This window comes from Strigops habroptila, chromosome Z (genome assembly GCF_004027225.2).
Source record: "Strigops habroptila isolate Jane chromosome Z, bStrHab1.2.pri, whole genome shotgun sequence".
NCBI lineage: Eukaryota > Metazoa > Chordata > Aves > Psittaciformes > Psittacidae > Strigops > Strigops habroptila.
The window spans coordinates 78,941,937-78,967,312 of record NC_044302.2 but is presented as its reverse complement, the minus strand read 5'-3'; the positions used below and the strand labels follow the sequence as shown (position 1 = coordinate 78,967,312).

The 25,376-nt window shown below is 40.9% G+C and overlaps 1 protein-coding gene across 1 annotated transcript in view; it reads left to right on the top strand.

The window, feature by feature from the left end:
* Positions 1-21,877: 21,877 nt before the first annotated feature.
* MAST4 (microtubule associated serine/threonine kinase family member 4) overlaps positions 21,878-25,376 on the top strand; it is a 296,950-nt gene continuing 293,451 nt past the window's right edge. Inside the window, exon 1 of the mRNA XM_030512637.1 lies at positions 21,878-22,105. Within this exon, the coding sequence (XP_030368497.1) occupies positions 21,878-22,105 (228 nt within the window). The remainder of the gene's footprint in view (positions 22,106-25,376) is intronic.

Below are 25,376 nucleotides of genomic sequence, written 5' to 3'. Positions count from 1 at the left end.
TGGAAGCCAGAATTTGTCTCAAAGAATATTAGTCTGAAAGCTCTACACAAGGTTTCATTTTTCTCATTTAACTTGCGGGGAATGAAGTAATTTTTTGTGATGAAAGCTTATTCTATTCTAAACATCAGGGTTATAAAATCTTACTAATTACATGATACAGGTCAGAATTTCCTGGCTCCAGTTGCCACTATTAAGGTAATTGTACACACAAACCTGCAAAGCCCCCCAAAATTGGAAACCAGAAGCATTCAGTATAGTTCTCTCCTTCAGCTTGTTTTTAATCCAAGTAAATTTTAAAGGAAAAAGTCTTGCACAGCTAAAAACGTTACCTACATCTGTTATATCTAAACATCTAGCCTGAATACTTCTTAAGTGGCATTTCTTTCAACATCTCATATGATTACCCTTGTTAGTTTCTCCTTTTACCTTTACTGTCATTATCATGGATGTTAAAAGTTTTCTTGGTCCCATATTCATTATTCTGGAATCATTAAATATTATGCTTGTGACATAATGGACTTTTCCACAGCAATCAACTGTGATGTCATAGAGCAAAAATGTTATGATTTTGAATAAAGAATTAATGATAGGAAAGTGAAAATTCAGGTTCCTTAAACAATGCAAGCTTAAAAGAATATTAAAAACATTAATTTTTTTAGTTGTGATTTCCCCCCCCCCCGAGTCATTTCCATTAAATTAAATACTGGTGGCACGTTATTCACACAGTCATTTTGGGAAAGATGTGGCACAGCAGTGGGGGAGCGAATATGATGAAGAATTTCTGTTAAGCTGTTTGTAACTAGAAGCACAAAATGTGACAGTAGAGATGAAGAGCTTCTATTTCTTTTTTTTTTTTGATTCTTATCAAGAAAAAGGTCTGACAGAGTCAATGCTTTTACTGGAAGACACCCACTGAAATTCTCAAAAGACCTGGCTTCAGTACAGTGGCATGTAAGAAACTCTCTCCTGCAGCTGTTGTAAGCTACAAGTGTTTTGAGGAATTCATGCTACCAAAGGCATCTCTCTGAATGCGAACAAAAAATGGGTTCCCTTCATTGTGGCATAAGCCACAATGTAGCTTGTAGGGGAAGGAGGAAGTAGAGCCAGCTGTGCATTTGAGAATTCATCCTTTTGACAATCCCAGTCTCATATGGAAAATGTCAGAAGCTGAGAAGTGATAGGAAGTAAAACTTTTCAGGAGGAATTGCCTCTGACTTCGACCATCCCTTTTTGACCCCCAGGTATTTTTAATATGTATCTCTTGTCCCCACTAATCTGTAACTGGTAACTCACTCGAAGCTTGCTTAGGGGTTCCTCACCTGTGTAGAGATAATGACTGCAGTCCAACCATTTGAGTTCTGTAGATTACAGGTTTATAGATGTATACAAAGACATGCATGATTGGTATTCTGGTTGTGGCTATTTCTGCATGTAAATTCAGTTAATCTTAAACCTAAGATTTAAGTGTAAAATAACTCAATAGAACTTTGTCTACAGAAGGATCTTGCTGAAAAGCAGATGTTTCTTGTGACCTGAATAAGGCAACACTCATTTTTTTCTTGGCTACAACATAATAACTGAATATATAACATGCTTAGGTTTCCTCAGTCCAGAAAACTCCATAATTTGCTTGTTCAGGATTCTGGCATCAATTCTTTCCCAGTCCACAGTTATTTAACTGTTACCAGAAAGCTACTGATTCCAGGGAACAGTGACCTATTACCAACCGCAGATAATGTTGAAGTGTCCTCAAAAGGTCTTAGCCCTTTTATGTCAACATTATATACAAACATTGCATATCAACGGCAGTTTAAATGCAAAGCTGAGGCTTTAAATACATTTGGTCTCATTTGTTTCCAAAGGCCTGTAAATCTTGTTGAGGTGACTTCCCTGACTTCAGGGAAGGACATGGAGAAAATTTAGATCCTGACTATCCCTTAATATGCACCAGAGTAGTAATGCACTTGCAAGTGCCATCAAGGATCCCACCTGTCCCTGCCCACATGGTTCCTGAGCTTTTCCACCACAAGGGTAGGTTGGATTTGTAGGTGGCCTGATCTCAAGGTGCCTTTATAGTAAACGGATGCTAAGTCAGAGGAACCTTACAGCAGCAATGGAGTGTGTGTGTATGCCTTGCTCTAAAGCTGAGCTGGCAAGGTGTCAGATTTTAGCCTGTTTCCTCAAGACATCGTATAAATACAACATGATCTACCGAGCTCTCAGTCCAAATTTTTGATGAGAAAAGTCAGACTGACCAGGCAGGTGGTGCTGAGATAACTTTGAGTGTGCAAGAGGGGGCCACATGCTCTTTTTTTAGTATATTGAAAACATGACAGAGATGGATTTTAATGTCAATGTTAAGCAAAATGGTGATCTCAGTTTAGTTCCTTGTGGCAAAAGCTATCAATCAGAACCAGCATATTTGTTTGTAATTCCAGAACTGAAATGGAGACCTAAAAGGAAATTACACTTTGGGGATAAGAGTTAAATAGCATTCATCCATCAGCTTGCACTTACGCTATATATTCTGTGGATAGTGGCTATGTACTTTCTGCATAAAGTCACTCTAATGCAGTTAGCAAACATTAATTCAGTGTTTGAAAAATGTTGTCAAAGAATAAGGATCACATATTTACCCTGGGTTAGTGCCAGAGATGATAAGATTTGAAAGGTGCATGTCATGGTGCCCTGCATCTTTGTCTTACTAAACCCTCTACTACACTGCACTAATTTCAAAAGGAGAGGATGAAAAGCTACTGGCCGTTCTGGTGGTGAAAGAAAAATAAATATTTGAAATATTGTGCACTGAAGTTGTGCAATCTGTGCAATCTGTGTTGCACCAATCTATGTTCTGCTGATTTAGGTGTGTTGCTTTCCCATACAGTGGCAAGTAAAGTAAGGCACTTCCTATAAACACCTCCTAAGTGCAAAGGAAATTCAGTAAAAGTAGCCAGTAACTACGAGACAATGAGGCACATTTTCACCCTGTCTCTTCTTCAGATGTTGAGATAGTAAGCAGGAAACTATTAACATTTGAGATCTACAGCCCAAATCTCTCCTCAAGAAAGGGCCAGGGAAGTAGGGCTTGTTTTCCTCTTTCTAACCTGTTTTTTTCCTGAAGCATATCTGTTTCTGTCACTCAGGAGAAGCCTGTTCTCTTGAAAGCCTGCTGAGGGCACTTCCCATAGAAGGAATAAATTTGTATGCTAACTCTTGATCCATGTCTAAGCTATGCTTGAAGAAAGCTTAAAATAAAGTATCCATTGGAAAATGGCTACTGGAGTTGCTGAAAGCTGCTCCTTCCTCTTCTTAGTAGGATGCTCTAAATACCTGGCTGTATTTAGCTTGGTAGCTAAATACACTGGTATTGGTAGCTAGGCAGCTTCTCTCTTTTCCTCGGTCTCTTTGTGAGTCTGGAACCGCTTGCTGGTTAACAGCACAGCTTAAGCCTTGGAGGTGAGGTGTGCCCCACTGACAGCAGACAGAAGGAGAAATTGATGGGACATGTACATTTTTCTCATATCTGATTGAGGTTGTAGTCTTGCTTTTTTGATTCCTGAATGAATGCTTTATCCTTCCAGCTGTTTTATCAAAGAATTGAGGGAGAGAAGTACTGCTGTTGCATTTGGAAAGAAAGCATAACAACTGTATTCTATAGAAGCCTGAGCCTATCTGCACACTAAGTGAGCTGAGAAAATATCTACCAAATTCAGCTCTCCAGGAGACATAAGCTAGTTTTCAAATTCCAGTCAGGTTCATTTGGTAGAGGTGGAGGAACCAGGACTGGAGTAGAAACACCAAATCCAAATGCAAGATGCTTTCTTTACCTAAGCTCTTTACCCAGTGCCCTCCTACTCAGCTCAGTGCCAAGCCCCACACTCTGTAACACGTGCTTAAAACTTGCTATGCAAAAACTGCCTATCACCTACTCAAGCACCTAATTCATAAAAAAAAATGTAATTCATTGTCAATAGTTGCTGTGTGCCACTTTATCTTGCAGAAAACTAAGACTCTTCTTGCGCAGTATGGAATATCGAGAATTTGTAAGCTTGAACAGTAGCTTCTGCCCACTGCAGGTATAATTCAGCCTGCCATGCATAAGGCAAAGAAGTTGAATAATTATTGATCACACTTCATTTAAGAATTCGAATAGGCAGTGTAGGGACTACATTTCACAGTGTTCCATTTCCACTAAAAACTGTATACTGTACCAGCATTTCTACATTTCATGATTCCATAGGAAAATGTAAGTGCGTATTTCAAGATAAACACCATCTCAGCGCTTCTGGCACAATTTCTGATTACAGCAGTATATACGTATTATAGATGTGCATCTGGTGGGGGATACTTCATTTTCCACAGCAAAGATGCCATTTTGCCTAGCTGGGCTTTGACTTCAGAAGAAACAAAACACTGCATGGAGAGATAATGTATCCGGAAAAGACAGAGCCACATACATCTCTCCATATCAGGCAGAATAGAAAGTGTTTAAGGTGGGTAACCTCTGCAGTTCTACACAGCCTCACAGAGAGTAAAATTCAGCACTTTTTAGTGATGGCATTGAATCATCTTGCTCCACTTTGGATAAATCGATAATTTATCAAATTAGGAGAGGAGCCAAAAAGTTCCACATTTGTGACAGTTCTTTGGAGTTAACTATGATCAATTAGTTATGTCTCACAAGTCAGTAAGTATTCTAGTGATTGTGGTTTCTGGAAAGTGTTTTTTGTAAATTCTTTGCATTCTTCTTTTTGAAGAGACAAAGTAGCTCAAGATTTTGATTGTTGTTTCATAGTTTTGACAGTTTAAATGCTCCTTATGGAAGAAGAGTTTACTTCCCTGCAGTAGGTACACCAAGTACCATGTTTCTGCTGAGCCTGCTGTGAATCAAATTAAACTCTGTGCACTACATAGTCTGAACTAGTAACCTTCACTGCTTAATCTTCATATGGTCCTTCAATTCTTTTTGGCGCAGAGGTTATTGAAGTACAAGACTACAAGTATTTTGCTCCTTTGCATGATGACAAGTGTAAACACCTAGTACAGTCATCTGTCATGAAATGGATGGACATTCATTTTCTGTCTAAAGAAGCATGTGGGCTTAATGTAACAAATTTTGAAATACATTGCAGAAGAGAACCACTCTGCCTGCTTCCAGTTATCATGCTTTCTCACTAGCACTGTCAAAACATACAAATGACATTTTAGAGGTAAAACTCTTCTCTAAATATAAAGTGAGCTAGAAAGACGTGTGCACTACAGTGGCCTGAGTGAATAGCTAGGATCTTTTTAGTATTTCACTTGTCCCAGCAATATCGTCTGCCTTTAAGCTTCTGGTAGCTGTATTACATTGTACAGATGCTACATCATAGTACAATAAAAGCACCATTTATGCCAGTAAAGCTGGTGAAATGAACTACAGTAACAGAAATAAATAAAAATAAACCCCAAAACAAACCAACCCACAAAAACAGAGGGAAAAAAAAAAAAAACCCCAACCACAAAACCCCAAAAACCCACAAACAAACAAAAAAACCCCACACTATGAAATTATGTTAAGAGGATACTTTTTTTGGCTTAAAACAAAGACTTTTGGCCAAGGGTTTATCTGGAATGCAGCCCCCTTCTCTGCCCTTCTACAGCACCTGTTTCATGCACAGCACTTTTTTTCTAAGTGGTTTAAAACCAAAGTAGCAGAAAAAAGCCCTCAGATTTTCTAGAGATGAAAAGAGACAAAAATAAAATCTTACCACTGTACTAAGCACTGAGTTAGCCAGAAAGCCTGTCTTTTAGCAAGCCAGTCATGTTCATACATCACAAAAATCTTCAAACTTAAAGTGTTTGTCAAAACATTTTTACTGGTTACATCTGCTCATGCTGAAGAAAAATAATATAAAATTCTATGAACCTCAGTAGAAAAAGGGGCCATTTCTCAAATAACAACATTGAGCAGAGTGTCTGACTTGTGTTTGGATGTAAATAAGTTTGACTCTGAAGCCCTTGCCTGGAAAACTGTTATTACTGCAAGAAAGAGACTAGAAACTGGCAAGATTTGGGTGATAATTCTGGGTTTCTGTGGATGCAACTGTAGGACATATTTGGAAGAAACAGACAATTTAGCACTGTATGTTTCTCGAAATATGAATGGCAACTTACTGGAAGTAGTAAAATTGTATTTTCTTTCTTCCTCTGTGCTTTCTGCACGCAAAGTAGAGGGAAGGTGCTGCCACTGGTTAGAAATGCTGTTTTGGAAATAAATGTTTTCTGATCTGCATGCCCTGGAGAAATCCTACTTGTTAAAAAAACAAACACTGCCAAAAAATAGGTAAACCTCTTTCTCTGGATTCTCTGCTGTTCATTTTAACTAGGTTGGGTGTGCAATTGCCTTTCACTTGAGGAGGAGTTTGCCATAAGTACCAGGTGCCAAGATTCCTATGCTAAGATCACACTTTAAAATTGAGATGTTGCTATGCAATTTGCAGTATGAAATAACATGACAACTGTGAGCCTTCACTTTTTGTTTTCTTTCAGTCTTTAGTAGTGTTAAAGTTAGGAGTGTTAAAAATACTGCTTTGATACCACTGCAACTCCCAGCCTTTAGCTGAGGGTTGCTTCGGGGGTTAGGCTGTGATTTAAAGTGTTATGCACTGTCTGTTACCACTTGGATCTGCCTCTAGGGTGCCCTGAGGTTGTGAAGTGATAGCAGGAATCGCTTGTGTTCTTGCAAAGCAGCCTGATGAAATGAGAAGCTGCATGGCATAGGACTGATTCTGCGATGTTCAGCTTTTATACCTTGGTTTTGGCTCTCAGCCCTTCCACGACACAAGCAGACACAGGTATCAAGATATCCTGTTCTTTCTTTTCCAGGTCATACAAAAAGTTAACTTTGTGGTTCACCATAATTTTGCCTGAGTTTGATTAGCCACAAGAAGTAATAGATTAAAAATAGCTATTGCCAGGAAGTAAGTGCCGTGACATCTACTTGAACAGATAGAAAAAAGTTTATACTTGAAACACCTGAGTCTTTGAAAATAAGAGGACCCATAGTCCCAGTGGGCTATGGACAGTATACATGGAGTGACAACCTGATGGCCAGAAGAACCCAAAAAGGCAACAACAAGGAAATGGTCAATATATATGGGAATTTCAGAAGATTCTTCTTATTTCTGTTTTAATTTTCCCCTTCTTCTTCCTTGTTCTCTCTCTTTTTCTTCTCTGTGTTTCCTTTTCCTGTGCTGTATCTACAGTTACTTTCTTGGTACAAATGCAAACCCAGATGATTTCCAAGCAGAAGGTGTTGAAATTCCTTAAAGTAATGCATATATGTATATAACATTTGTGTTATATACACAGAATATGACATCCATTTGGCTTCCTACCATGGAAACAATGCCAAAATAGACTGTTTTAAACATGAGTAAGGCAGATGTGAGAGACCCAATTTGAAACATGTCTCTGCAAATTTGTACCAAAATGTCCTGAAGACATCTAGCTTCCACAGATACAACATAGCAGCTAACCTTCAAATCTCATTTCAGTTTATGAGGAGAGCCCCACCTAATCCTTGAACTCTTTTTCTAGGATATCAGAACAGACTGGTTCTCTTACTTGCGGCTTTTCAAGACTGAGACGTATGCAGACCCAGCAAAAAAAAAAAAAAAAAAAAAGTTTGCAAACTTTATAGGGATTTATGGCATATATGCATACATTAATGTCATTGTACATATTATATGCAGCATACTTACAATTCTGGTTTGTATCTTTTTCCTAAAGAACTTAGTATTGCAGGAAAGTTGAACTGTCCACTCTCTCTTCGATCTGTCTAACATACTGCATGGAAATAGAGCCATGGCGGTCCTCAAGTGTAATTGTGATACTAAGGCTCCTGTGGCAGCTGATAGCAGTTCCCAGTTCACAGGTCCAGGTATGTTCCCTGGCACTGTCACAGCTGTATGTTGAGGTGAGATCATTATGTACACCCTTGTTTCTTTACACTCCAGAAACCTGTCATAGTTTCTGCTGGAAGGAATCCTGAGCACCTGGTCCTAAAAGAAGCTGAAGTGAAATCATCCAAATTCAGACCAGATAGTTGGAGAACTGAGACCCTTCGCCTAACACTCAGCTTAGATGTAGCTATTTAGTTCTCTGAGGCCTTGAGACCTGACAGCCAGCCAAAGCAAGGCATGCTTGTTTTCAGATGGTCGACTGCCTTCCAGACTTCTCCTGGACTTAGGCACTGTAACCTTTCATTTTTAATTTTGTTTCTTTTTAAAAAACTCCTCAGTGGACTTGGGTTCTGTGGCAGAGTAAGTCATAGTTTGTCCGAGATTTGTGTTTTCAAGTCATACTATTTATTAATGTGCTGTGGCATTGCATATTTAAAAATCACTAGTCTAACATATACATTTTACAGTATTCAGAACTGAATGTTGCCCCAAAAGATATGTTAATATTTGAATGTACATATTCTCCATAAAACAAAAAGAAAGACAAACTAAAAACTTAGTGAGCATTCAGATTAGTTTTAAATATCACATTTGCTCATTTACATAGTCAAAACAGTTTGGCAAATCAAAATTAAATAATTATTTCAAGTTACAAAAATGGTAATTACATATCTTTTAATGTATTTACCAATCTACAGATCCAGATAAATACTGTGACTATTAAAATAAATGAGACCAGCATACTCACAGAAGAAAAAATTATTTTTCACTCACAGTGAACTGTTGCCGTAAGAAATCAATTCATTTAAAAAACAGTGTTAGCATTATTTAACAGAGTATTATTTAATACTCAGAAATTAATTCATTAACACCAACACTCAAAGCAATTATTTTGTAGATAAAAACACTTATTTTGCACCAAAAGTGGTTTGTTTTGGTTATTATATTTTTTTACAGACATGCATACATATTTCTATAAGCCTTCAGAAGTTTACGTTATTACGAATGGCCAAGTTCGTCACAGTAGACTATGTGTGTATCTCATTTTCTCACGCCTGCAGGGAGACTTGTCACAGGCGACAGAGGTGCAGGATCACAGCTGGCCAGCCTGAGTTCCTCCTGGAATCATCCCATGGTACCAGCCTCCTGCACGCAGTGAGTGAAGGGTAGACACTTGCCATTCCTGCCAACCTTCTGGTCACCAATAAACTTTCAGACCTCAGTTTTCTACATTTTAGAAAAGTTAAAGGATTATTGGAAATTATGTATCTTATTGTAAATTTGTATTCATTTAATGAGTTATGCTTTAGTTATGCAGCACTATAGTGTATTTGCATTAACTGTGCTACATAAAATATAATGATGGGTTAATAGCAGGATAATTTCCCTGTGGAAAATAATTATGGCTTTGACCCTCCTGGAGTCAGAATAAAATGCTGCAGGGATAAGAGAACTTGTTATTGTTAACTCCCTAAATCCTACCATAACAGCTGAACTGAGAAATCGCTTATGTGCTTTGGGTAAATTTTTCATTCAACAAATTATCATGACATGGAGTTGAGAGATATGTACATATTATCCTTTCCAAGACTTCTTTAGCTTTTATGTCATTGACAATATAAATTTTTTTTTTTTACTGGATCAACCATTTAATAGTTTGATTTGTCTGGAATCTCATTTTAGAACTCATTACTAAATCCATCAGGACTTAGAGCTGTGTTAGAGTGATTTAATATCCTTATAAAGTTCCCCTATATTTGCCAGCAGTTCTAATTATCACATGAAATGCCCTGCAATGACAGAAAAAATGTAACACATCAAAATGGTTTTGAAAACTTGAAAACACTCTTTTTGAAAGAAGAAAGTGTGGCTGTCGAAAGAGCCTTTTAAACTGCTATTTAAGAAGTCATTGAACCTCTTTTTGTTCAACTGTTGACTGCATTATTGGAAATAATTGATCATTTTAAATGGATGGCTACGACAGCTTACTCACCTTAGCATCTCATGAGTTTACCTCAGAATTTTTTGTGTTGTATACCTACAATATTAAAAGGACTTAAAAATCATTAGGTTAGCTAATTAATTTGGAATAGGTCAGAATCAAGGTTTCCTGGTAACTGTACACAATCAGATGTACTATTATAGCATTGAAAAGCAGACATGTTACAGGTTACATGTCAAGTGCTCGTTGAGGGGGTATCTTTTTTATATTTCTTCATGTTCCCGAGCCTCGGGCCTGACATGCCTCATAAATCCCAGTCCTTACAGTGAAGATAGAATGAATAATTTTTGCCTGGTGTTTTCTGGGACATTCATTGCTGAAATTCCGGAGTGTTTTGTAAATGAATTATTTTCTCATTGCAACAGTTCTGCTGGTGAAACAGATTTTATCTTTATTTGGGGTGAACAGGAGTTTGAACTGCTAGAGGCACGCTGACCGGGTGAGCTTGGCTGAAGATGCAACAGCCCAATTTTTCAAAGCGCTTGGTGAGGCTTGTTTAAACTTTCCAGTGGATTTTTCCCATTCAATTTCTTTTTAACAGTTCTGATGAGATTAAACTTTGAGAAATAAATAAGAAAGAAAGAATAGCCTTACATTTCTCCATGACATTCTGATTAAATTTTCAATTTTGCAATTATTTTGTTTCTGGGCATCTTTATACTGGTTTTGAAAGATGTTCATGTAGTAAAGCACTGTGTTAAAGCAAAATGTAGATTTTTATTAAGTAATACAGAGCAGTAAAGGAACACAAAGCAAAATGTGTTCGTATTTCAGTTGCTGCATGGCAATTTCTGTTCTTTTTGCCCAGTAATCCCCTCAGTGTCTCATGGTTCACTGGATGGGGCTGGGACTTTTGAAAAGGCTGGCTGTTGGACATACCCTTAAAGACCACCATAAAGCACACACATACTGCCAGAGGCAAGCTAACGTAACCAGGAAAGCCCCAGCTCGGGTATTTCTTAAATTTGAGGTGCTCTGCTCACTGCTGTCCATTACAGCCTGAGCTGTGGAAAACCAACCCAACCCGCCCGGCCCAAACTTCTTCGCTCCTCAATCTCCCTCTCAGGAGCTTCTTGCTGAGGCAGCGTGCCCTTGCCATGCCCCACGGCGCAGTCCTGCCTACCCTGAACCTCCACAGCTCCCAGCACCGCGGGTGCGCACTGCAGGCGGTGCAGCGGGTGGGCCCCATAAGGGCTGGTAACGGTTGCCCTGCAACAGACAGGGGCAGTTCCAACCGGTTCCAGGCAGCTCCACAACAGACACACAGCGAGGTGGTGCCGAGCCCATGGTGCATGCTGCTGCACCCCTGGGGAAGGACGGGGCAGCAAACGCCACACGGGCAGAGGAGGAGGAGGGAAGAAACAGAGTGAGGAACAGCAGAGGGGACGCTGAGGTAAGAGGAGGAGGAAAGGTGTGTTAATATTTGCTTCTGTCCTCTCCTTCTGTTTCCCAGTTCCTGAATCAGTAATTAACCAATTTACATTAAGTGGCAACAAATTAAGTCAAATTACTCCAAGTCGGGTCTATTTCGCTTATGACAGCAATTGGCAAGCGATGTCCCTGCCTGCATATCGACCCACGATGTTGCTGTTTTCACGCTGTCCCGCTGCAGGGAGGAAGGGGGCCACTGGGGAGGTTGCAGCCAGCCCCAACCAACTCACCAGAGGCACAAGCCTGTGCCTTTGGTGTGGATAAACCTCCAGTGGGGAAGAAATTCACTCCCTTCAGAAGGGATTCACCACAGCTGTTGGGCCTCAACCCGGCCATAAGGTTTCACCCTGGCATGAACGGCGAGTGTGAGATTTTGGGATGACCTGCAGGTGCCAGGCAGGTTATGCCCGAGGGAGTCTGCTACTATTCCATGTTCTCGCTCTGATCTACCTTAGAATCATAGAATACTAAGGGTTGGAAAGGACCTTAAGATCATCTAGTTCCACCCCCCCTGCCATGGGCAAGGACACCTCTCACTAAACCCTGTCGCCCAAGGCTCTGTCCAGCCTGGCCCTGAACACCGCCAGGGATGGAGCATTCACAACGTCCTTGGGCAACCCATTCCAGTGCTTCACCACCCTCACTGTAAAGAACTTCTTCCTTATATCTAATCTAAACTTCCCCTGTGTAAGTTTGAACCTGTTACCCCTTGTCCTACCACTACAGTCCCGGATGAAGGGTCCCTCCCCAACATCCTTGTAGGCCCCCTTCAGATACTGGAAGGCTGCTATGAGGTCTCCATGCAGCCTTCTCTTCTCCAGGCTGAACAGCCCCAACTCCCTCAGCCTGTCTTCATACGGGAGGTGCTTCAGCCCCCTGATCATCCTCGTGGCCCTCCTCTGGACTCGCTCCAACAGCTCCATGTCCTTTTTATGTTGAGGACACCAGAACTGTACACAGTACTTGAAGTACTCCTTAAGCTCTTCTTCTTCCTGTCTCTGGTGCCTAATCTCCATTCTTCCCATGGTCCTGCGCCTTTCACTTCCCACCAGTTTGGATCTTCATGCCGTTTGCTGCATGGATTCAGTAGCAAAGGCAATGAAAGCACAGGAAAACCAACACACAACAATATTCAGCATTTTGAAAAGCAGTGTCATTAAAAGCCTCTCTCAGACTTTGTGACTATCTTATACATGGGTGAATATCAGGCTCATTTCAGACAAAATTTGGGTGATTTATCTGTTATTACAAGATAAATCTAGAAGGATGTTTCTATTAGTCCTATACAAACTAAGATAGGTCCATGATCAAATTAGGTATGATTCTCATGAGGTTGGCAAAATCATCCCTGACAGCACAGTGATCCTCACACCGAATTTTGGTTCCAGTTCTAAAGTATAAAAACATGGGAGCTTTGTACTAAACGGCTAGGAGAATTTTATAGTGATTTTATAGTGATTAGATAGTGTATTTCCTCTGAATGGCTGAACTGTTTTGGTTTCCTCTGAAATGGCTGAATTGTTTTAGTTGAAAATTCCACTAATGAAAAAAAGTGAAAAAAAAAGTGGCAAAATAAAGTAGCCACAACAACAAGAACAGAAAAAAAAAAAAAAAAGGCGGATCACAACCTCAAAGAAATTCATAGAAAACTTCATCTCGAATGAGTGCAATTTTGCATAACTATAAGCAGCGCAAGATGGACTGTTATGCTACTGAAAGTGTTGGATGACACTGCTAAAACTTTTCAGTCCGGTACGAAAAGTGGATCATTCTTTCAATACATGTCCCTGATTTTGATATACTTCTTAAGCTGTTTATGTTGGCAAAGTCTAGGCTAGGACAGTGATTTGTACAAGCAGCTTTTCTATTAATGTGTATGATTATATTTTCCAATCTGAATATTTTTACCATATTTCTAAGGCCTGGGAATCAGTGCATCCCTTTCATACTCATCAGTTACAACAGAGAAAAGCTATCACTTGAGAAACATAATCTCTTTACACTTAATAAATGAAGACAAGTTTGCTTAAACATTTCAAGTTTATTATGTTCTTGCCATAAACAGCCTAGAAAGATGAAATGTCACATATGCAAAGATAATTTGGAGCACAAAACCCCCACATTATTTAGAGAGAGCTGCTTGGAAAAGAAAATAACATTAAGAAGGTGCAAATTTGCTCAGTGCTGTTGAAATCAAAAGTGCTGAAATATAAATCAGCTGTAGAAAATTGTATTTAGACATCAAAATGTTGCTTACTTCAAAATATTTTATTATCAAAATACATTATTATTATTATTGTTGATGATGTTGTTGCTTATTCTTTTGAAGCTCTTACTCATTTTTGCCTAGAAGAAAAACTTGTTTCCTTAATACATTTGACAGTTTGGGTGGTTTTCCAGAGTCTAGAATGATTTCCTTGGCCAGGAAGCCATCTGGCACTTGCCTTTAGTCTTTTCCACAATTCATGTTGGCCAGATGAGCAGCAATATCTACTATTTTTACTGCTAGCTGCCTCAAATTAGCTCCCTAAGTAAAATTAACCTGGTTTCAAATTTGTAAGTAAGTGGCCTTTAAGGATCCTTTGTACATATTTAGGAATCTGACTTTACTTTTTTAAGTGTGGACCATTACTTCCAATCTGGAACATAAAAATTAAATGTTTGCATTTTAAATATTAAATGTTTGGACAAATTGAGAGTTTCCTACATCCCTATTAAGTGGAGTTTTTCTTTCAAACTGGCAGTTATTGGTATAAATAGCACTGAAATTTTGGCAGTAAGTGAATCTAGAATATGGATTTTTCAACTTCACCTCCCAAAACACTACTGTAAAATACTTATTTTTAGATCTAACTGTCCTAGTATGAAACTGCCAATCAGACCAATACAACATAGAATACAACTTGAAAATGTATGCTTTAGGTAATATTTTCAGCAAAGAATACCAGTGGTCACAGAGTAGTATTGTTAATTAGTCTATCAAGCTATAAATGAAATAAAGGCCAAATTTTGACATAGAATCCACTGCGTTTGTACTTATGGGCAAAGATATGTAAGGTCTGGAGACCAAGCATCCCTCTTGACAAGAACAAGCTTCCCGTGAAGTTGAAACCTTCTTCTCACTTAAGTGCTTATAATGAGTTTCTTCCCTACTCAGACTCCCCCAGAAATATAGAACTCAGTTTTGATATATGGTAGGACACAAATATAGTCAATGAAAAATAAGGATAATAGAATAAAGAAAACTAAATCCCTATGTTATATGATTTTACTTAGAAAATGGGAAGTAATCCACAAAAGATGTCACTTTTGCTATTAAAATCTTACCAGAAAAAAAAAGTAAAGCAATACGTCGAAAAAAAAACCCCCGACCCCCAAAAAACCCCAAACCCAAAACTGTTTCCCAATTGTGGTAAACAGAGCAAGTAAAAATTATCTTTCAAATATTTTACTTTACATGCAAGGTATATACACTAAAAATTGAATGCATCTTCTTAAGCATGTCATGTCTTCCCAACTTTAGTCATGACATTTTGAGTCTGGGAGAAGATTACCCTAGTTATTAACGGGAGAGAGATCAGAGTGAAACTCAGAATATTAGTCCTATTTACATGTACAGTGCAGACTTAGCTTTTACTCTTTCTGTGGGCAAGTATGTCTGCACAAACAAAACTGTAGTGTGTACATACTGTGGCACCATTTTTAGGACTCCCACACGATAGTTGATTTCTCAGAGAAAATCACAGCTTTTCCTCAAACCCTGTGCCTGCTGTATTTAGGAACTGTTAAGGCCTGGGATGAGGGCACACAGAGCTTACAGAAACCTTGTGGGCTGCGTCAAATTTGTTTTTGCCTCAGTTGTTGCCATGGAGCTTTGGAGAGTTTGACAATTCAGGGCAATCACTAGATTGCATATTCACTCCCCATTTTTAAGTTGTTTTTCAAAGAGGCTCTGGCTAATATTTGCTGAGGAGGATTCTCTCCACAAACTTTGCAGCCCCTACTAACACTGTCCACTAGGGCCTTAATATTTAAGGAAAGGATTCTGTGTAGACTGTTGGAGGCATCTAAACTCATCCAGAGAAGTCCACTACCCCTGGAGCCTGGAACCCCTAGCATTTCTCAGGGTGCAGATATAATTTAGGTTTACTTTCTCTCTGTTGAGCTGAAAGTTAAAACGTGGTTTGAGAATGCTAAAAATAGTGACCAGAATACACCACAGGATGCAGCCATGTGGGCCTAGATTGTATTTAGCAGTCCATGGCTGACTACGCCTCCCAGCTAGAATGTGAGTCTGGCTACACAACCACAGTGCAGGCAGCACCTGAGCTCCTCTCTTCTCCCTACTCGGTCTGCAGCTGGAGTTTTGGTTATCTCCAGATTCCACACTGAGTTTGTATCATCTCTTTTTGTCTATCTGCTCTTTGGAAATGCTCATGATTTTACCATGTAACTGCATGGTAAAAATGAGAAATTATCATCTCCTACTTCTCTGGTTACAGCACTGTGAAGGAACAGTGATAAACATTGTTAAAATGTGTTGTGAGAAGCAACAGGTTTTCCGTAATTTTTGGGGAGCCATAACATTGACTTTGAACTTTTTATAAAACAGAGACCTCACAAGGCAGAATGTGAATCTGGGAACAGAGCTCTCAGAATGACTAACCTTCCTGTTGTACGCCAGTTGGTAACAGGTGTGTGCCAAGCTCACACTGCTCCTCCCTGCTGCCAATGCATTACTATATGCCCCTGATACACAGACGTTGTGAAGGTGAGGGAGAATTTGTGGAAGGCTCCTTGCTCAAGGGCTATACGTTAAGAAACCTAGCACGTCTGTCATCAGACTTGTGCAAAAACTCTGCACAGTGTGCTGGAAGTACACTTCTGTGTCTGAAGGCAAACTAAGAAGGTATCATTTCTACTTGTCCCTGCCAGGACCCAGCACCACAACCTCTCTGAATCTGCCTGAAACTGAGTATAAAACTACAGCAATACCTTGAGAGAGACCTGAAAAGGAGATGAGTGGGTTATGCTTCCCCCTCTTCCTATGCAACCTCCTGATGCTCCGATATACAGAGGCCCGAAGAGTGTTGGGCAGAATTCTTGTTTTTTACCCTGAAAGTACCAGAAATGCAAATGTCAAAGTGTAAACATTTGCCAGAGGTTTTATCTAAGAGTGATTTTCTGCAGGTCTCCTGACAGTGATTCGTGCAGTGTTCATGCAGCTCCTCAAGTGCCAGTAATCAGGAAAAGTGTCTTTAGCAATTATTATGCTATTTAGTCCTGATCACATCATCTCTACCTGACAAGATCATGGCACTACTTGGACTTGATAAAAGCACCTGCAGCAGGTGGGGGCCTATGATAACTGTATATTTCTTACATCTGGTAACATAATCAATAGATGATACGTTATACTTTTCTCACGTTTATGACATGTTCAGCTGACTTGAATGGGCCATTTCTATGAAAGCATATACCTACTGTTGCTAGGATTTATAATGTAACACAACCAGCCTGTTAATGCCTTTTGAGTTGATCTGAAGCTAATCGGCATGTTCAAATGCCCTTGCTTCATGTTTTGCAAGTGCCATGAAAAGTACATTGTGCTTCACATTCATTGTCAAAAAAGCTCTTTAATGGTGAGAGTCTCAGAATTGGTTCTCTTGGGAAGGAAGTGGCTTCTGCTTACTCTGATGTGGGAAATTCATCCTATCCTAAGGTCTAAGGAGATCCTTGGAGGTAAGAAGAAAGGACCTCCAAACCATGCTGTATGTTTGGAGGTATGTGCCCAGCCCAGAGATGAGAGTTGCCTCAATGCATTTTTTTATTTCTGCTGAAAGGAATCCTGAGCACCTGGTCCTAAAAGAAGCTGAAGTGAAATCATCCAAATTCACAGACCAGATAGTTGGAGAACTGAGACCCTTTGCCTAACACTCAGCTTAGATGTAGCTATTTAGTTCTCTGAGGCCTTGAGACCTGACAGCCAGCCAAAGCAAGGCATGCTTGTTTTCAGATGGTTGACTGCCTTCCAGACTTCTCCTGTTGGCATTAGTGGGTATTCCTGCCACTAACACCAATGGGTTGTACCCCCCCAAATAAAAACTTTTAATAACATAATTATTAATAATAAATGATTAATAATAAAAGCACCAAATAAAAAGAATTCCTGATCTTGGACATTGCTTGAGAGCAAATATATAGAGATAAAGCACATCAGGTAAAAATTAAAGGTGGTCTTCGGATTACTGTAATATATATTTTCAGTAAGTCCAGGTTCCCAAAAAGTCTTGATTCCAAAGTTTGCTGCTAGGGCTGAGAGGAGAACTCAGAAGTACAAGTTCCTGTTTGCCCATTTTCTGTTAGTACTTCAGGTAGACAGCTTTTTTCCCCAGAGGTAAGTCAGAAATACGAGTGAATGAACCTCCTCTTAGAGAAGTGAGTGTGCTAATGAAACATTTATATACCACCAGTGCAGAAGTCTGGAATTAAAAATTGAAAGGCCTATTCATATTACAATTTGCATTCAGGATTGGCACTAATTGGCAATGATGTTGGCAGTCTCAACAGGGAGGGCAAGAACTGAGTAAGCATGGAGACTTATTCATCCAATAAAGTGGTTCTTCCAGGTCATGCTTAACGCACATTTACTATGCAGAAAAGGAAGCAGAGTGCTGTTGTTGCCAGTAGTGTAACTAACTGCATTATTTGGAGAGCCTTGTGTTTGTTGGGTCTGTCAGTCTTGTCCAGGGATTTTCTCCGGTGCTAACCCCACTATCAGTGTGTTTTGAAAACTGCTTCTTGCAGATGTGCACTTATGCCTAAATATGCAGAATCAAAGAGGAAGAAGAGTCTTCTAAGCAGCATAAAAAAGAATTTAATGGAAAACAGCCTAGTTCAAACAGGCAATGACTTGAAGACAACTGATGTCATAAAACTGATGCAGTAACTACTACAAAAGCCTGCTTTTGACATTTGACCCGTTAAAGCTACAGAGTGGGACAGATGTTTGCCCTACTCAACCATCGTTCCACCTCTTTCGAGTCTTTCAGTTTCCTCTGGTTTATTCAATACACTGCTGCAATGTTAACTTTCTTTGCATGTCATTTTTACCACGTATTTGCTCCTTTGACTTCTTGGTAAAGACCCTGATCCTTATCTTCAAAGCCCAATTACAAAACTAATCATTATCTTCTTAGGGTCTTTTCATGCTGTTTCTTGCATAGCTATGATTTACTGACCATCTTTCTACACTTCATACTTTTTTCCAGTGTTTACCTTATACCTGGTGACCTTGTGCCAAACTTGTCAAGAAATCTGTTTGTTAGTCATTCTTCCGGTCATTCAAGACCACACAGAATGTAAGCATTTCCCAAGCATCAACAACCAGCAGTACTATCAAGGAGTTTTGAGATGCATTTTATTTCTTTTCTTGTATTTTGTTTTCAGTTAACTGTGACATGAGTAGTGCACATCGTAGTGCACATAGTGAACAGCTGTACCAAACTGTATGACTATTTTCCTTAATTACAAATCCTACGAAGATTGCGTTTAAATTTCAATTTGTGCAGTGAAGACCACGACTTGTGGAGAGGAGGTGTGATCCTGATGGAAGGAAGGGGAGGAAAGGGACATTTCCTTTCCTGAGGTGCAAAGGCAAGAGAAGGAAAGAGCAGGAACGGGATAAGAGTAGCCTGCTGTGGCTGTGCAGCGTAGAGTGCGTGACTGCTGTGTGTACTGGGGGCAGGCAGGAAGGAAAAGTTGACCAGATCAGAGGGTGGATTTTGCCTGCTTGTAAATGTACAGGTGAAAAATGGGCGAATGTTCTCAAAGCTGAGCCTGGCTACTGCTGTAGCTGAGGTTGGACCACTCTGAGCTACACAGTTCTCTCACTGCTCTCCACCAAATGAATCTAATGGCTGACAAGAGGTGCACAAAGCTTATTAAAAATGGACATCTTCTTAAAAAACGCTTTCAAAATGAGCTTCTCAAGTCATGCCAGATATTCAGTGTTTTGCCATGAAGTACATCACTGATTGATGATGGTCAAGTACAAGCAACAGTGCTTTTCCCAAGATGGAAAATGACGTAAACGTCTATCTTTGCAGCTTTTAGCATTAGCACCCTTTTAGCAACTATAGGCAGCATAGCACCCCTCTTCTGTTGGTGTAAAACAATGTTGGCAGAGCACATGATCTGTCATAGTCTAGAGGCCAGAGCAGAACAATACTGTCACTTGTCTGTGACTCCGGGGTGATATAATAAATCTTGAGCACCTTCGAAGATTTCAATTTATGGCATAAATTTGAGCAGTTCAGTGACTATCCTAATATATGCCTTGCTGCCCCCAGATTACAGGGGTTCTTCTGGCAGTTGATAACAACTGAAGTGTAGAAGCACTTTGTCTAAGCTCTTATTTTTTTCCAGTCTCATCTCAGGCAGTAGGAAAAAGAAAAGGAAGTGACAAAGATCTGCAGTGTTGCTTTTCACCACCTGGCAATTTTCCTACACTTTGCAAATTCCCAGGAAGAAAATTAAGCCAGTTGTGACATGACACTAAACCAGAAGCAGAATCTCACTGGAGGAGGTTTGGCTTTAAAGTCTGAGGACTCAGGAATCATGAGTAAGTCCAGATTTTGGAGATATAGGAGTTTGTGTGCAGAACCTAGAATACTAAGGAGGAACTCCTTTCTCTGACTAGTTAAAATTATTATAGTTAGGTTTGGAGTAGTGTATGTGTATAATTCACCTAGCTAAAATCAGTTCTTGTATTTCTGCATATACCTCATGTTTCCTTAACATTAAATACTGGTATAGGCAAGTTTCTGGGTCAAATTCTGTCCCTATAGATATTAAAATCCTCTTCCCCAACAAATTAATTTCTAGGCATTTAAAGGGCCTGATCTAAGTACTGACAAGAAACCACAGAGAACTACCACCATTGTTACAAACTAATAGCCAGCTTTAATAGCTTGTTCAAAGCAGAGAAAGACTGAGATTTGGAGAATTTTATATAGTTATTTTTTCTTCCACTATTAACCTGATAATCCGGATAGTTACTGTAACACTAAAAAAAAAAGAAAAAAGAATTTTCATCTACCACCTGGGAATACTGGATAAACTTGTCAAATTACAAATCTGAAATAGGGGAGACTTGCATTTTGTTTCCTACTTTCATTATCTAGGTAGTATGTTAATTAGAGCACATCAATAACTGGTCTGTGCTCACATTTCTTTTTCTATGAAATAGAGATGATATCTACTCTGTAGTGATGCTGTGGGACTTTATTCATTAACAAAGAGCTTAATCTGTTCTGATTCCACAATTGGATTAGCCCAGGGGACCCTGGGCTGTACAGACATAAGTAAATAAGGCTGGTGTATACAGGTGTGTGTGTATATATATATGTTTATATATAATACTAGCATATTAGATTAGGACCTATGTTACCATTACAAGACATCTAAAAACAAAAGTATTTTCCAGACAATATTTTAAAAGAATATTTTAAAAATTGACACAGCCACTAGGTTTAAAAGCCTTTTAGGTCCTTAAAGATAAAGGAGTTGTCTAGGAGGATTTGCATAAGCTTTCAGGTGCCTCACTTCTGTGATCTGCTTTGATTTCAGTGGCTCGAAAAGCCTGGTCACAAACCCCAATGTCAATGCCCGTTTCAAAGTCAAACACCTAAAGGGACTCAGTTTGCTTCAAAACCTTAACTAGGGGTACATAGCCTTTACCAACGATACGAAGTTGGCAAAGTCGCTGCGATAAACTGCTGATAGTTCGTTTTTAGAGGAAGAGCAGGGCATAGAAAACCCTATTGTCATGAGGAATACCTGCTCGCGCTTAGTCCTGTGGCACCTCCCGGAGCGGAGCAGCTCGCCGTTCCCCCGCCCCGCCCAGGCGCACCGTGCCCCCTGCCCGGCCCTGGGCTCTGGCAGACCCCGCTGCCCTCTCCGCACCGCGGGCTGTCGCCGGCCGCCTCCCTCGACCGAGGCAGGCGGCGGGACCGGGCTGCCGGGAGGGGGACCGCCACCCCGGGCAGTCGTGGCTTCGCGCCTACCTCCTGCCGCCGTTCGTAGGGACGGGTAGCGAGAAGGGTCCCCATCCCTCTCCCCTTCCCCTCGTCCGCTGGCAGACCCAACCCGCTGCTGCTCGCACCGCCCTAAAATCGCTCCGCCATCGGAGCCGCCGGATCCTCACCGCGGCCCCTTCCCTTCCCTTCCCTTCCCTCCCCTCCCCTCCCCGCTCTGTTACCTGCTGCCCTCCCGGAGCTTTCTGCCCCGCCCCCCGCGCCACTGGCTCCGCCCGGCCCGGCCCCGCGCCGCCCGCAGGCACCACCCGCCGCCCGGGAGCGCGGTAGCCGGTCCGGCTCCGGGAGCGCTGCTGCTGCCGCCGCCGCCGCCGCCGCCGCGCCGTTGCGCTGTGCGGGGCGGGGAGGCCGCCGCTGCCGGCGGTGGGGCATGCGGGCGGCGCGGCTCTGAGCCTCCGGCCATGGCGGAGAAAGTTTCGGCGGCTCCGGAGCGACCGCGGGGCACCGGACACGTCGGCTCCTCTTGCTCCGGCTCCTCCTCCGGCTCGGAAACTCTCTCCGAGGAGGGAGAACTCGGCGGCGGCGGGGCGGCGGCGGCGGGGCAGCTGCGGCGGCCCTCGGGGGAGGAGCGGGCGAGCACCGGCGGCCGGGCGGAGGAGGACGCCTCGCTGGAGGAGCGGGAGGAAGAGGTGCGCGGGGCTGGGGGGCGGCGGCGTTCGCTTCTCTCGGCCGGAGGTGGGAGAAGTCTGGTTTCTGCTCCCCTGGCGCTCGCCCGTTCTGGCTGCCGGTGGTGAGGGCTGGGGCGTTTTGCATGGAAGGAGTGTATTTTTCTTTTAAGAAACCTTTTTTCTAGCGTGTCACCTTTGGATAGCGTTGTTCTAAAGCAAACTCTTCAATGTCAGACGGAAGTGATGGACAAGCCCCTAAACTACACTAATCCTCTTGTGAGAGCTAATGACAGGCTGTGGATTATGGAGGAACTCTGTGGGTGATACATCTGTAGCGTGATAGCGGATAACGCGTGTTGTTCCCTCCCTGCCCCTCCTGATCTAGCTGCAGTATTTCTAACGGCAGTCTTAAAACCGAAACAACTCCCCCCACTATGTTACTGTAAAGTGACCCTTTTGTGTCTGAGACTGCTTCGTGTTTCTTAACATGACCCCCAAAGCAAACATATTGTTCTGCCTGACTCTTGCTTTACTTTGTACATAATCTCTTGCATACGTTGCAGGAGTGGCTGATGTACCTTTTGGTGTGGTCAACTTTTTAATTTGCTCTTAGGTGGTGGTTTTTTATTCTGTGCCTGTATACAGCTGCATGTGCAAAGTTTTTTTTGGGGAAACCCTCGCATTTTTGAAGGAATATCTGTGATGTGCTGACTGGAGTTACTTGCAACTAGCTAAGCTGTGGTTGCCAATAATGTTTTCTTCTACAGTAATGGCTGTTTATGTAGCTCCTGTTTTACCCTTCATTCCCTGATACCTTCTCTATTAAACTGATAGAACAGTAGGACAGCATGGTGAATTCGACGTAATATGACTTTATCCCTTTTTTTTTTTCCCTAATTATTTAAATACTCAGGCTTGGGCCAGATTCCTTCTCTGTTTCAATTGCATGAGCTCACAAGGGCTGGAATGTTTTTGCAGGAAAGTGCATTTATGACAGTAGTAGAAAGAAAGTGGATCTATCTAAATTATTTAGTTATTTTTAATAGAGATGTAAACTTGCTTTATTCACTGAACTGAGTAGGAGCTCTGTAGCTGCTGTTAGCATGGTGCTCACTGGTACGTAATTAATATATTCTGCTTCTCGGCAGGTCTTATATGTGTGGGCTGGGGGCTGTGCTTACCACAACTATGTGGTGTCTAGTTGGTTTGGTGCTCAGTTGGTAAGCATGCAGAATAGCATATAGAAATACGAAAAGGCTGTCTGTTCAGGTAGCTGAACTCAGAGCTGCTGCCAGACCAGTAAACTTCTGGTTAAGGCTGGTTAGTTCTGTGTGTGCTTTGGAAATGAATTATAGGTACCTTTTGAGTTGAAAGTATAGGGAAGCCCAAAAAGAAGCCAGCATTGAATTCATTAGAATTTGGAAATTCTACATGGGTAGTCTGATACCTCACCTCCAGTTATTAATGCTAGGAGATACCAGAATAAACTCATTTTAATGTGATGGGAAAGGTTGCTTAGAATATGCAGCCTTCTTCCCTTCCCTTCCCTTTATTCCCTTCTGTTAGATTCCTTTATTATCTGAAACCAATCTTTTTTCGTCTGTGTTTTTTGTGCTTTGGTTTTGCCCATCCTTCCATTTCGGGTCAGTGAGTGCTTGCAGCTGAATTCCTGCCTACATGCAGAGCCACCTGACAAACCCACCTGTATAATCATCTTTTTTTTTTTTTTGTGCAAGGACACCACAATGCATTACAGTGGAGAAATAAATGAATGCATGTTAATTTGAAACTGAGAAAGCATCTGTGTTACTTGCAAATTGCAACCCTTACAGGTAGTGAAAAAAGGCAAGACTAAGGTCCAAGGTTAGTGTACAGACAATTTCAAGCTTTCTTGATGTGCCGCCTGCCAGAAGAGTCACATGGAGAGGAGAGCTTGAAGATGCCATTTTCACGTTAGCATCCTATCCTATTAGTGTCAAATAATGAAAAATATTATGTTCTCTATTGTGTTTTGTTTCTGAGTTCTTTTGGGTTTATGGATACCCAGTACTTGATCATGCTCTTCCCGGTTTCAGTTCTCCTCTTGTCCTGTCCTTGTTCCTGTTGCCAACATAGCAGAATTGAATCTGTTGTCACGGCTGTTCAGTATCCTTTAGATAGCAGTGAAACAGATTGTGCTGATACCTCTCTTGATGCTACTTTAGCTGTCAGTAAATTGTTCAAAGCCATGACATAAAAAAATATTTCCAAACTGCATCTGTAAATGAGTAATTAGAAAACAAGCATATTTTCCCATACGTGTTATTTACTTCATGTGGTATTCCAGTAGAACTGTTTATTCTCCTATGACATTGTATACAACACACTTGGCAACTCTGATCTTATCTCCTCCTAGACCTCTTCTTTAGACTAAACAACCCCAGTGGCTTTAATCTTCCCATATAGAATGTGTTTCCAGACATCTGATCATTCTCATTGCTGTCTTGTGGACTCTTTCCAGCTGGTCACATCTGTCTTGAAGCATGACATCAAAAAGCAGGATGCCATACTCAGATTTAGGCCTTGCCAGAGCTGAACTGAACAGAAAGATTGTTTCAGGGCAGTGTTATTGTTTACATAGCCCAAACTGTTCATTTACAATTTGTGGTCTGTTACAAGTTTTATGCCTTTTTCTGAAGAATGATGTGAATGTTTCTGCTCTACCAAAAAGAACAATTCGTCTCCCCACATTGGTGAAGGAAACTTAATGCTGCCACTTGTGGTGGGGCTGCTTCTTTTCTCTCCATAAATTAAATAGTAGAAGTGAAAGTTTGATAATTTGTTTTCTGAGTATCACATCTGAAAGAGTTAATTCGTGGAGGCAAATAATGAAGAAAGGAGAGGTGAGAAGAGAAGGTACGTCACTCCTTTGTTGTTTGTTTGGTCTTTTGGTTTGGTTGTTTTTTTTCCTATTATTACTTCATCCTGCTGTTCTCTAAATTTCACCTTAAAATTACAAAACAACCAAAGAAAAACAGCCTCTCATTTCATGTGAGCAAGAACAAATGATAGTTTACAAGATCATGGCCATCAGTTACTAAGGTGTTTTTGATGTCATGCTCTGAGGTCTTAGACTCATGAGAATTAACATGACTTTAACCTCATGTGAGAAGTGCTTTACTTGAGAAACATCAGTGCATTGAAGTGATGTGGATAGAAGCAGTTGAAACTGAACCGAATTCCAGGGAATTATTTGCCTATACTCTTGCGAGGTGAGTGGCTAACTGCTGACAGGAGCAGCCAGGATAGGATT